Source organism: Netta rufina, assembly GCF_964035555.1.
Source record: "Netta rufina genome assembly, chromosome: 1".
Taxonomy (NCBI): Eukaryota; Metazoa; Chordata; class Aves; order Anseriformes; family Anatidae; genus Netta; species Netta rufina.
This window is the reverse complement of record NC_140123.1, coordinates 11,066,217-11,080,716: the sequence shown is the minus strand read 5'-3', so window position 1 is coordinate 11,080,716 and position 14,500 is coordinate 11,066,217. Positions and strand designations below refer to the sequence as shown.

General features: G+C 41.6%; 1 protein-coding gene across 4 annotated transcripts in view; it reads right to left on the bottom strand.

Moving 5' to 3' along the window:
• Positions 1-2,408: 2,408 nt before the first annotated feature.
• Positions 2,409-14,500, bottom strand: part of FAT3 (FAT atypical cadherin 3) — a gene marked incomplete at both ends in the record, with an annotated part of 325,298 nt that continues 313,206 nt past the window's right edge. For 2 of the 4 annotated variants that reach the window (XM_084300861.1, XM_084300862.1), the window contains 6 exons: positions 2,409-3,028; positions 3,672-3,707; positions 6,088-6,147; positions 9,960-10,073; positions 11,603-12,258; positions 13,371-13,524. In XM_084300861.1, the coding sequence (XP_084156987.1) occupies positions 2,409-3,028; positions 3,672-3,707; positions 6,088-6,147; positions 9,960-10,073; positions 11,603-12,258; positions 13,371-13,524 (1,640 nt within the window). The remainder of the gene's footprint in view (positions 3,029-3,671; positions 3,708-6,087; positions 6,148-9,959; positions 10,074-11,602; positions 12,259-13,370; positions 13,525-14,500) is intronic. The other 2 variants (XM_084300863.1, XM_084300864.1) reach the window with 1 other exon arrangement.

The window sequence follows — 14,500 nt, the reverse complement described above, 5'->3', positions numbered from 1 at the left end:
AGTAGGAGCAAACCCCATGTAAACTACAACTGGATGCTAAGAGACTATCACATTCTCAGAAAGTCATACCAGCTTTAAAATTGCTTCAGAGCAGCTAAGCTTGCAGCTTTGCTTTTCCAACTCAGTTGTACCTAATCTTGAAGAGACATCAATCTAATCCTTGCATCTCATTTCCTGCAACACAGACTTCATGAACTATGCAAATCATCCTCTGTCTGTGCCTCAAGGCTTGCCAAACCACTTTGTGGTTTATTGACAAATCCCTCAGTTCCTTGCAATCGCGATACAAATTTCCATTATTCTTTTTTTCTTGAAAACACAGAAAGAATAGCAGGGAAAGGGAGTTGAAACGTACCGTGAGCACATTCAGAATATATCACCGTTACAGAAGCATGTTTACTTCGAGAAGACCAAGTGACATTCATAAATTCAATGGACAGAAACTACTTGTGGACAAGTACTTGATAATACTTGTATGTGCAGTACATGTTATTTCCAGAAGTTCACTCATTTTTTCATGTACCTGTATAAATGAGATGTTTTCTAATGAAGAATTGCCGCATATTGTACCTACTCTGAGAATTTTAGAAATCCTGTTTTATTAAAAGTGTTACAAGCTGCAATTATTTCAATTATATTCTATTAATAATTTCTTCTTGTTGGGGGTAGTCTGTGAACAAACACTTTTTGTATGTCAAGAAATGGACAACAACTTAATTTTGGGTGAAGCTTAAGTCAGTCAAGAACACGCCCTGGAATACAACTGATGAACCTATTCAGTTAACATGTTTGACTAAGAGACAGGATATGGAAAGCAGCATAGGAAACCTGTTAATGAATCTACTTATTAGCAACAATGACATGCATTCAATAGCTTTTCAAAATGACTGAATTATGCCATGGCAGGAATGGATGAAACTGCAGCAGTAATGCAGACTACAGACTCACATTCATTGTATAAGGTATAGAGATGCTGTAAAATGAAGTGGTAGAAACATTTTCATAGCACTGAGCAATGGGTACATGTATTCTGCTTTAATACATTGAGCAAAAATGCTGTATATCCATATTGCACTTAGCTGCTCGGGCCAATCACTGTGAATGGCCATTTACTCCAGTCAGGCTGAGGGAAGAATAAAAGCATAGTGATGCCATGGTTTTCCTCATTCCATGATATTCTGATGTCTGCAAACAACCTTTGGAAGTCCTCAAATCCTACGAAATCACACAGATCCAACAGAAAATCTAAAACCGTATCTCTGGCCATGGCCCATCCGTGCAGTTCCACCGACTCAGTCACTTTACAGCAGCCGACAGCTCATCCCATAAACTCTAAGGATGGACATTTGCCAAATGATGTTAAACTAACGATTTGAGATTATAGCAATATTTTATGCAACTTAATTGCAACTAATTTTACTGCAATAATTGTAGCATGATGACTGCTGTTAAAGAGGTGATTGCCCAAGCAAGGAATTTCAGAAAAATCAGCCATGCTACATAGATACCTAGGTTTGCTAGCTGTTTTCAGATCCATGTTCACGCTGCATACAGAAGTCAAGAGAAGCTGTAGGTATGCGTCTGAGGCAGAACCGGGCTGCTAATGAACCAGACTCTGACATTGCTAGAAGTTCTCATGGGTGAAGTTGTACACACGCATCTGACATCAGGTGTTAAAACACGGCAACCAAAGCGGGCCAACTTAAATATATAGGCTGTATATATGTTGCTGTATATATGTTGCGGTATATGTATACAAAGTAGAATGAAATGCTATGTAACAAACAAAAGTGTAGATAAATATTTATGGACAAATGACTGGTAGCTTGGCTTTGATATATCAATTTGTAAGTGCTGTTTTTTAAGCCATCTGACATGTTGTACATAGCAGCCTCAGCGATCAATTGCTTTCACTCTTTCACTGACATAATATTTCATGCAATATTGCATCTTGGAATGATCCATAGCAGTTCTTTAATACTGTAGGGAGATCATAACACTGTAACACTTTTAATAATACAATACCAAAAAAAACAACAATCCCCAACCCTGGGTAATGGTGGGAGGGAGAGAAGGAATTTATTTAGCAGTGAGATCGTTTCCTCCTTCCTCAAAAGCTCAGTTTTACTCTTGGTAATAAATAGAAGGTACATACTCTCCAGATTGTCTGTAACAATTTTGTGATGTGTAATACTTAACACAATTGGTCTCTTCGCGTCTGCACATACAGTATCATTTCTGAACAAGTTAATAATGGGTTATACTGTATTTTTGCATTGCCCAATATATATAGATACACCTTCAGCAAAATTTCTTCTCAATATTTATACTATTAATTGGACCAAATGACAAAAAATAAAAATAAAAAAGGAAGAAGAAGAAGAGGAAGAAGAAGAAGGGAGCTTCCTTTACACTTGTGTCTGATGCTGGGTCTCCACAAATGGAATGTGAACATTTTCTAGGTTGAGTTCCTCCACGCTTTCATAGTCACTCATGGCTACTTCGGAGTCATCAAAGCCACAGCTGGCTGAGACGTCAGAAGAGGAGGCATCTAGGGAGTTGTGCAAGGATAAGGGCATCTTACCTGCACTAACGTTTTCTGTGTTCTGGCTTGGGCCAACAGCAAAAGTACTAAATTCGTTACCAGTCTGAGCCCCTGCGGTGTCCGTCTCATGGGGGAACTGGTGAGGAGGGAGGTATTGGCTGGGGTGGAAGTGCGGCCGTCGTCTGCAGTCGGGGCTGAGCGTACTTGCCATTGAGACTGGCTGCGAGGGCGGAAGGGTTTCATATTGGTCTGGATAATCCTCTGGAAGAGGAGGTGGTAACTGGTCCTGGCTCATGAACTCCTCTTCGTGAGGGGGAGGGTAGTCGCTGTCGATGTCGTAGCCACCAAGGTAGTAATCTGTTTCCAGCTCTCTGGTGCTGCCGTGGTGAGCTGAGCCTCCATCTGCTGTCTCGAAATTGGGCACTTCTTCGATGTCGGATAAACGAGCGCTTGGCATCCAGTCAGAGGTATCCCAATGATACGCTGCAGTGGGGAAGAGAACCAGAGCTGTTAAGATGGGGACACTAATGGCAAGGGGGTGTTGAGCATGCACTGGAGTTTGCTAAAGATCAAACTCTCAATCCTCACAGCACGTTTAAATCACAGCATGCGCCACAGGCCATCGCCGCGGGTCAGCCATGCTCTGACCAGAGCGGTAGGAGAGAAGGACGAAACAGCATGATGATGCTAATGCAAACAAGCAGAGAAACGAAACACAGCTAATCTAAGGCCGTGTTCACATCTTAGGATGTTACTAGGTTGTATTAGAAACTATGACGCTGACAAATCAAAATGACAAAAATCTCTGAATTAATGCTTTTCACAGTTAATTGGAAAAAAAAAAAAAAGTCAGCATGCTTATGATACAACATCTAATCTCCCCTTCCACCTCCAATGACTTTGTTTCAAGAAAGGAAGTGTGCAAGCAAACAATCTGATCAACCAACAGACTGAGAACTGGATCCTGAAATAACAAAAAAGTGTCTGGCCATTCTCATGCAGCATTTGCAACCCAACAGAATTCAAACAAAAGAACATGTGAAGCAGTTCAAGAACAAACAGATCAAGTCAGTGTCCTCCCACCCCAGCACAGTCCAACAGGCAGAAAGGGTCTCAGAAAAATCACCTCTGTTGTAGTTCTGTCCTTGATCCATAACAGACACTGTTAGATACAAAGTGAAAAGTAAAAACTGGTAACTTTGAGCGTGTTACCAGCATAGTCTTACACGTGAAAATACAAAACTCTGCATGCATATTTCTAAAGTACACTTGGCTCGGTGTCATTTTAATAGGATTTTAAATTGTTCTTTATTTTAACGTACAAGATAAGCTTGCCCAGTCAAATGCAGACATACATAAAGAAATGATTGTCATGTGCATTATACTCCTTTTCTATCATATCTTAATTATCTACCCTCACTGAACAGATATGGAGTTACATTACAGCTGGAATTCTTAATACAAAAAGGGCTATCCACCATCTCTATGGTTTATAATTGCAAAGTACATTTCTCTCTCACTTTGAAACAGAAAAATAAGAATCTACCATTCTCAGGGCCGGTTCAAACAAATCTGGGCCCACCTGGGCTCAGATACCATGGTGATGGGCACGGTATAAGAACCTGAATAGAATAGAATACAAAGCCATTTAATGGGGCCGTCAGCTACAATGCCCCGCAACCCCGTACCCACCTCCCACCTGCACTGCCATGCTAGCTGGTGGGAAAGGAGGCATTCCAGTATGGAGAGGGTGCAGGGGCTGGGGAGAGAGCAAGGAAAGAGGTTTTGTGTGACAAGAGCGGGGAATAAGCTGCAGCGTTTTCTAGATGGGATGCTCTTGTTCAGCCACATGTTATTGGGCTTCATGCAAGAAGTCACCGGGCAAGGTCTCTGGATTGCCTTGCCGGAGGAGGTCTGGTCAGATGAGCAGCACCTGATGGCATGACAGTCCTTAATCTCTGGCACAGATGATGTCAGAGAAGGTTATTCTCCAGGCCTCCATCTATTAACACCACTCTTGCCCTTGCTTATCACCACATATGCTGCGTGGTGACAGTGATTTATTTGTTAGCTCGTTAGTCAGATAGCAGCTTTCTACCTGCTCTGCATTAGCCTGGGCTGAGGAGGGTTAGGGCTACCGCAGCTTTAGCAGCACTGTCTGAACCGGCCCTAACCACTCTTCTCCTTCGTCATTCCTCTCTGCTGGATGAGGATGTTGCTGTCTTTTAGTCAGTGTAATGACATTGCACCCGAGATGTGTCGGGTCCTTCCGAGCTGCATGGTTTCGGGATCCAGGAGAACCTCACTAATGTGCTGACTCGCACCACCTGCTGCAGCTCCCTGGGGCAGGAGCCCAGTTCTCCCACCGTGATGCACCTGCAGCCCCTGTGCAACTAATGATGCACTGCTTCCACCAGCTATGCTGCTGGGCATTCAAGATTAGTAACCCTTATGTAAGGAACTGGGAAGTGGGCAAAGCATTTTCAGTGACAGCCTCTTGAAATTGTTGCCAGGTTGGCTTTTTCTGACCTGTAAAGCATGATAGGAAGCCATTGTGTTTGCTTATGCTTTCCTTTAGGAATGCAGAGACAATTACAGTGGCTGTGCTTTCATTTCAGTGTTTTTTTATTTTATTCTATTTTATTTTTCTGAGTGAGACTTTCTTTTTAAGTTAACCTTGTCTAGTTCATTTTATACAACAGCCAGAAGAATGGCAATATTATACTTCAGAAAACACACTATGGACTATATTTTGGACTTGTGGATAACCAAGTTGATACTGAGTTGACATTTTCCCAAGAATAGCATAAGTGCTCTACAAATAAATAATACTAATATTTATTTTTGGTATATCACATTTCCTCAATGCTTTATCAAAGAGGCAAATTGTAATGTTCTTGTTTTACCGTTAGGGAAACCACTTGTAGCATGATGGGATTACCCTGAGGGCCAATGGCAGAGCTGAATGTTCAGCTCTGTTCAGTAGGCAGAGCAACCTCAGGGGAAAGGCAGTGGTGGGCAGGCTGCTTGCTATGTGTCATACCTGGAGTTGTGTCTATGCATCTGTTTGACACTATTACCTGGGAGAATCCAGCTACCTGCCCACCGCCACTTTGCTCCTCTCCACATAGTCCCAATGGAGTGCATAAGCCAGCTTTACTGCAGCCAGGATACTTTACAGCCTTCCTGCATCTTCTTCTGTTTCCCATCCTCTGTAGATGGGACAATCTCAATGACTTGGCTCCACTGTCAACCTCATCCTACTCTCTCTGAAGGCAATGGCAATAAGCAAGCAATAACATTGACTGAACAGAAGATGATGATGGCCTTGACACCTTTTCTACCACCTCCAATTCCCCATAGATATCTTGTGTTACACCACCCTGGTGTTCTTGGGTTTGCTGGTGAATATGCTGATTTGCAAATCCCAATCCCCACCACAGGTTTGCTTGTCAGTGTAGATTAGTGAGGTTCTACTGGAGTGTTTCACAATGAAAACAAGAAGCATTGTTGCATAACAAGAAAGAAAAAAAATTAAATACCTTCATTTTCTATAGTGTCAACTACATTGTTGACAAGCTGTATGACAGTCACTATGGAAGCTTGCAGGGGAGGGAAAGCAGAAAATAAAGGGAAGGGAAGGACAGCTTCAGGTTAGTATTTAAAACACATGTCATATGTTACCACAATAAATTCTCTCAAACAGACAGAACTGACATAGAAAAAAAAAGTCTGCCGACCAATGCATGATTTATGCAGTGGGTTGCAGGACATTTCATTTCAGATAATCCAATACATTTTCAGAGTGGTGATAAATTCCAAACCAGCATTTCCAAAAAGGCATACGGCATGATGTGTATCACCTCATAAATTCAAGCAGACTGGCCAGCTGATTCAATTAAACAAAGCAGTATCTTGTCTACCTGACACTAATTTCTAATTCATTCTTGCTTAAAGGTCTCCAGAGACCATGCCATGTGCTCCAAGGGATCATTATCTTTTAGACCAACGCACCATCTGAAACTGTGCTAAGCTTAATCTATTTCCTAAGAGAATGTTTTACTTATTTACGGTTTGAGCCATGCAATGCAATACCTCTGGGACATAAAGCAGTACTGCCATAATTAGAAGTACACAGTCAAGTAGGTTTGGTTCAAATTCAGGTCTTTGCTTGACAGAATATTTTCATAAATGCCTTGTGTGTTCTCAGCAACTATTTAATCAAAATATACTTTTTCCTTGAAATAATTAATATATGCCACACAATGTTTTAACACAGAGAGGAACAGTGTGTGATCTCCTAGCTGATCTGAATTTTGGATAAACTAACAACATTGTCTTTGACTACTCGAGATAAAACCCAGTGAAACAAGAGGGGACTCCCATTACTTTCAGTGGGTACTGGGTTTTCTGACGTCTTTAGCTAAAAGAAAACTGATTGCTTTAGAATAGGCTAAGAAGAGGACCCGAAATGTTGGGCAAGAAATACATTGCTGTTTCACACAGCTGATAGACTTAGAGGTCACAAGAAGCATGTTGAAAGCAATTGCAGCTTTCAACTTCATGATGAACATTGAGGGGACTGTGTTAAATTTTGAGCATAGGATCAAGTATCTCATCCAATTTCCTCAGTCCTTGTGAGTGCTTGGCAAAAAGTCTTGATAAACCAAAGAAACCATGTTCTATGTCTCTGTTGAGTGTTTATGACATCAGTGGCACTGGTAATTGTGTAAGCAAGGGAGGCTTGTATTGGCTAATGCAAATAAACATTATGGAAGAGTAGGTGGCACCATGTAATTAGCTGTTGTGTGGCTGGAAAAAGAGGTGGGCAGCAGCCAAAAGATGCATGAGGAGCCTTGTCAGAGCTAGGGGGAACCACTGCTTTGGCAGTAAAGTTGCAGCCCCATCCTAGTCCTGGCTTCCCCACATATTGCTGATGTGAGTGAGACAAAGCAAGGAAGGGGTGGAAAGAAAAAGAACTCCACCAAGAAGAAAGTCCACTACTGGGAATGTAAGCCAAATGGGAGTGGGTAATATGAGAAGGAAAAGTGGTGCTTCTGCCAGGGATCTGGGAGCTATGGACAACTGAGAGTAAAAACAGGAGGTCAAAAATCAGGCCCGTTACAAGAGTCTTTGTGGCAGATAAAGGATGGCTCTGGTGAGAGCTGAGCAGAGAAGGGAGGGAAACTTCCACCCCAGGCAGTTCAGTGTAAGAGAACATCCAAATCTAGCACTTCCAAGGGTGGAAAATTGGCATCATCAACAGCAGTTCCTTGGACTGTTCAGCACAACCAGCAATTCAACAGCAGTAATAGTAACCTAAAAGTCCACTTTTGCCACATTCTCCTGTTTCCAAATTGCTTATTATGGAAACCTGCAACTTGCTTTTGAAGTGAGTTTTCAAAACATTATTGCTGAGACCAGGCAACTATTTTTCTCTGTGACCGTTAACAAAAATTGTTTTTTGATCACAGGGAATACCATTAAGTACTCTCTGCAAGACTAGGGGAGCTGAGAAATTTAAATGAGGTAGATATGAGAGTACACTTGGGCTCAATATCACACTCAAAATGTTTTCAGGGTGAAAAAAAAAACAACTGTTCAACCTAGTACTGCAAATCTGAAGACAAGGCTCCAAGCAACATGGAGAGGGTGAGTGGAGGTTGCCTGCACCTGACAGTAACTGAACAACATAGGGCTGGTCACACCTTCAGCAAGATGCATCCCAATGCTTCTCTGGTGAAAAACAGGCTTCCCCAGCCAGAAATGAATCACAAGTATCACAAGAGAGTGTTGGCACATTTGTACAACAGCAAAACAAAAGCCTGTCCTCCCTGTCTAGCCACATGGACCTCAGCTTTGGAGGAAGAAGCCTGGCCTCTCCTGCCTCCCCAGAATGCTGAATTGTACCCATTGCTGTTTCAATGACAACCTTTTAACCTTTGCAGGACTGTGAAGCAGAAAGAATTAAAATGACAGGAGGGGGAAGAATTTATGGTTTCAAGAGGGATATCCATTATCCCCTATGTACAACTATGTGAGTGTGAATATGCTTACTTATGCTTGTATTTGTATTTTAGGTTCTTCCACTGCAAAACCAACCTGACACTGAAAGAAAGCCAGAGCATGCAGTCTTGCACTGACCTCTGAAAAATGACTCAGATGATTTAAGTTACTTTCTTCATTCTCTCTGAAGTTATTGATTTGTTTAGACCTTGAACTTGAATTGTTACCTTTAAAGGCCATATTTTCATTGTAGGTTTCAGGAAAAATGAGTGGGCACAGAAGGCCCAATTCAATTTCAGTACCGTGCCACTGCCTGAAATGGGGGCAGGATAAGATGCTTGAAAAGCCTTATTAGAATTTGGGGGATATAAAAAAGTAGCCATGTACAATAAATGAACACATGGATAATTATTATAGAAACAATATTACAAAAGGTTTTTTTTTGGGGGGAGGGGGCACAGGAAAGTGCTGAGAAGTTTAACAAAAATATTCATGATGCTTCAGTCACAGCTGAACCAAAAGGAACTGCAAGTGCCCTTCACTTTAAGTGCTTTTTCCAACATTCAGGAGTACCTAGGGAAGAGCTGCGTGACTTGACTGAGGAACTGAGTCTCCTGACAGTTCATTAACTGGCATCTGAGGAATCTAAGTGCAATGTCTTTGTGCTAATCTTTTTCTGTGTATCTGCATGAGGCTTCCCAGACATCCATCATCCCTCCCTGGCAGAAACATCAGGGCTTTTCTCAGCACCACTGCTCAACATGCATGGGACTTCAGAACAAAGGTTTGGTCTGACTTTGCACACTGCTTTCTGGCTGCGTATGGCTCTGCCCACGTCACCCACAGAGATAATGATGTAGGACATGAGAGGGGCAACTAGTATGCACTGAGCAAGGATTTAATAGCGCTCTATTGTTAGCTGAACTGTGATTGCCAGGGAGAGGCCAAGCCACCAGGGACTGTCCCATCCACTCATTGTTGCGTGCTGAGCACCAGCAGAGTTTTGTTGGGACTGTGAATGAGACCTGGCAAACTGCAGAGAAATTCCCTTTCATTTGACTCACGAAACATGAAAGTCATCCTCTTTCAAGAGAAAAAATGATGGAAAATCTACAGTTTAACTTGCTACCTATTAGTCAACTTCTATCTTGGCAACATGAGTCTGCTCTATCATAACTCTGATTTACTGTAAAGCTTGGTACTGAGGCAAGAGCTCCAAGAATCAAGATTTTAATTACATTCCTGTAATTTAAAAAATGGCCACAAACTGAGGGTTTGATTCCAGGGCTTTCTGACTTCCAGCATCATTAAACGGTTTTCCAGATGTCATCTAATTGTTTTTAATAATGTTAGAAAGAGAGTTAAATGCCTTTGTCCCCAGCATAATAAAGAGAAAATCATTTCTTACCATTGTCATCACCCGAATCAGACTGGAAAGAGCTGAGGGACTGTACTTCAGAGTTGCTGCCTTTATTACTTCCTGCAAAACAGGTCACTTCTTCAGCGTCATCAACCCCTTTACCTTCATTGACAGCAAAAACAAAGCACAATGGTACTCTATATGTATGAGCATTCGCCTATTTATACCACGGAGCCATCTAAATGCTGCCCATAGGTAGTCTTCTATTATTTTTGTCAGAATAAAATTATTCCCTCCAGATAGAGGAATTGATCCATCGGTCACGAAGGCAGCTGATGACAATACCCAGATTTCTGAAGGGTTTGAAGCCCAAACAGTCTCTTGAGTAGCTAACACCATCATAATTTAGGAATAAACATCTGTATTCAGATGCTTTTGATACCACGTAGTCTCAGTGGCAAAGAAAATGATGACTTTAAAAATGTGGTATAAACATCTTATACAAGAGATTACAGTTGCATTTATCTTTACTGTCCATTTTCTAACTTGAGAGCCTTTTTATAGGCTCACTCAAAGCTCAGAAAAGTTATTGGGCATCTTTTTATTTACATCAGTGGCCCTTGGATCCACCATAAATGTAGAGTAGATTATGCTACAATTTAAATTGTTTTTCATCACAGACATTTGGTCTTGACAGCTCTTCTACAGTTCAGAAATGTAACTGCAGCCTGTGGTATAAGTTCACATGTAATTAAAAACAGACATTCAAATACACATTCTATGAGTGATAACAAGGAAAACACATCATTCACAGTAAGCACTGAGAGACAGATGTGTTAGTTAATTATGAATGAACACACTCAGGTGCTGCAAACAGTCAATCCAGGTAAGTACAGCTCTCCACCTGCTATCTGTAGATATTTCTACCCAGCATGGGGCACCTGCATATAGTAACAGCTGATTTACTCCTGCTGAGAAGCAGGGTATATAGTGGATGGAGTGAGTGCTGCAGTAATGAAGCTGCACTGATTCAACTCATTGACAGCTGAGGTCCATCCCCATGGTGTGGCATCATGCTGTGCAGAAATTCATGCAGATACCAGAAGCGTCAGTGGCAAGAGCACCCAAGAGAATACAGAACAGAGCACGTATGGAGGCTTACGTGCTGATACTTTCAATCAGCAGAACTATATTTAATGGCTAAAAAGGTCAACCACAACACAATTGTGAAATACAGCCTGAAGGAATGAAAAATGCTCTATTCTTTCACTAGAAGACCTTGGCCAATGTGCTGCCTTAGATGAAAATGTGGAGGTTGGATATGAGGCAGTGCTAGGTTCCTCTCTCTGATGTCTGTTCTTATTCCCTAAAACAATAAGGCAAAAAAAAAAATCCTAGATCATGGAGTTTTAGTTGACAATTTTGATCAAAGTTGTGTCGCAACGGGGTTGAACACTCATTAGGAAATATTAAAAAGAGGAAGCATGGCTAAGAAAAGAAACCCTGTGCTCTGCTAAGGCAAACATCTCTCAAATAAATCAAATCCCTTCTTTGAGAAATATAACAATTTGAAGTTTGTTACCCTTCAGGATAGAGCATTAAGTGTAGCTGTGCTGCTCTACCAGCTGCACCCTGAAAAAGACCCCTAGCTATGGTGGGGAAGAATGAGGACATCATGCAGTGCTACTTACTTTCTGTCCCAGCATCCCACGTGCTCTTCCTGATGGAGTCACAGTCGGAGCGACAGGGAGACACGGCGGGCAGGTTGGGAGCCACGCTGCACACCACAACACCCCGCCTGGCTGTCAGGATTCGAGGGGACTCGGGATGAAACGTTGTCATCTCCTGGTGCTCCACGCCAAGCCCATCCACTATCTTGTCCAGGTTATTCCGCGAGTCACTCTGGAAGCATGGGGTATAGGCCATTGGCCTAACGGGCACCTGTGGAGGCCCAACCTCTTGGTAGATGTTCCTGCTGTCGCCGCTGTTCCTGATGTTCTTGAACTGGATGCCGTTGCTCTTGTTGAGCAGGGCGGCAGTGGCTGGATCCTGTACAAGCGTGATGTTATTGCGGGAGTAGTTCTTCCTGAACACTTTCTTGCGAAAAATGATAAAGAGGACGATCAACACAAATATGACAAACAGGACCACAGCTATTCCTATCAGCTCCTCCTTGCCGACGTATGAATGCCCAGCTTGTATATTGGGAACCACCACAGGGCGAAGACCACAGTATTGTCCCACATAACCAGGCGTGCAGTTACACAGAAATGAACCAAATATGTTGACACAGGAGCCACCATTTTCACATTCTTCCCTTTCACACTCATTGATATCTTCTTCACACCTTAAAAGAAGAAAAGGAGAACATAGGGTCTGGGGAACACTTAGCAAACAGCCCAGCTTATAAGTGGTGACTTATCTTCTCAAAGTGGTACAGCTACAGTGAACAGCTTGCTGGTGCTTGGCAAATTATCATATTATTATCATATTATTTAATGGCATTTAAATTTTTCTGCAGCTATTCCATGGCTTTTTAAGACAATAAAATGAAAATGTCAAGAATGAAATAAGAGTTTAAAACATCGGATAGGAAAAGGCTCCTTGATCCTAATAAGGCTCACAGAATGTATTAGAAAATATCAGAACTTTTATATCATTTTTGGACCATAGGATGGGATTCAATATAAATATCAGGGGGATTCAAGGAGAAAACAGAGTTGAGAAAAAATGTAGTAAAAATATTCAGAGACTACTAATTTGAGAGAAGAGGAGAATATACTGACTTCTACAATTTATTTAGGACTGGAGATAGAATGAGCAAATATTAGAGAAGTGGGAAGAAAAAATACAGGAACCCTAAACAGAGAGAAATGGGGAGAAGAACAAGTGATCAACAAAAACGCAAAAGAAAATAAAAAGTCCAAACAGACAAAGCAAATGAGAAAAAGGCAGAAAGTAGGTCAGAGGATTTTTTGTTTCTACAGCAAGTATATATATGATCAAGGTTTGAATTTAAAAAATGAATGCAATCTATTAGGTTTTTATGCTAGGTCTAAGGTGACTGAAACTGATCCATTAAAAAAAATATATTACATACCAGCTACCACAGACTTTAATGGATTTATCAAAAAGCCTCTAACAGTGAAAACCATTTGAAGATCATAGCCTAAAACAAAACTTTGGAGCCAAGTTCAGAAACCTCATGGATTTCTCATCTCTCTTTAGCTTGCACTTGTTATAAGGACTAACTTTGGGGTTGTTCTTTTTGTGGAGGAATCAAAGAATCGTCTAGGTTATAAAAGACCTTCAAGATTATCAAGTCTAACCATTAACCCGACCTACTGAGTCCCATCACTAAACCACGTCCCTTAGTTGAGTACAAAATGGCTAATCAGAAAATAAATCCCATCAGTGAACTGAGATGCTCCCGTTGCCCACCTGGGAAAGTTTACTTACGTTACTCCAGTCAGGCCATTCTTGCAGTTGCAGATGAAAGCGTTGCCAATGGGATCGCATGAGCCTCCATTCCGGCAGGGATTTGGGAAGCAGGCTGTGATCTCTGATTCACAATTTCTTCCAGTAAACTGGGAGAGGCAATTGCACTGGTAGCCTGGGAGACAAGGGACACAAAGAAATACATCAGAAGTCCACCGCTGTTATCTATCTAGAAGCAAGGGAATCCATTTGGCTATTGTCCTGGGGGGGAAAGAGGATGTTTATAGACATTCTGGTACATCTCCATGGTCCACACTAATTTCAGTAGAATATTTGCTTATCTCAGATGTCTGAGCAATTGGAGCTTATTTCTACAAGCAGGGACAAAAGCAATCAGTGCAGCTCAAACTACTCTGAACATCATTCATGTAAGAATAAATGTCCTCTGTGAACAACCTTGGTTGTGGTAAATATTCTGGATATGCGATATATCTCTCACTTTTTTTGAAACAAAAGACCATATTTTTCAATAGTAGCAGCCAACACTTCTGTTGGGGCTCTATCAAAGATCAAACACATGAGCTGAGAGCTCTTCTACATCTGCCTTTTACAAGGACAACACAGCAGGGATGTGACTGAAATAATAAAACACCTGATAGTGACACAACGCTTTCATAAGGTGCATCATGCAGGCACGAACTATAAACTTCATAGCACCAGCTGAACTGGGCAACACCACCTCTAATCAGAGCTGATTAGGTGCCATGTGTGCTATTAAGAGATTGATTAATCACTAGCTGCAGTAAATCATGTGTAGCACCACTCAAGTGGAGGGGGACTCTACAGAGGATCAAAGTCTTTCTTCCACGCTTCTTGCAGAGAGCAACATCACTCAGAAACAGTTCCTGAAACCATCAATTCAACACCCAAGTACCAAATGTCAATCTTTTTTTTTTTTTTTCCCCCCTTGTGACTTCATATGGCAGAATGACATTGATAAGAACCTTATTTAAGATCATAAAGAAATCCAGTGAGACAATGCATATCTTTATGTTGTGAACTGGATATTGATATCTGAGTGCTTCTTCACTTGAAAAGAGCAAGGAACACCTACTTTCAAAATCTAAGTGTCCCAAACCAATGCGTAGGCA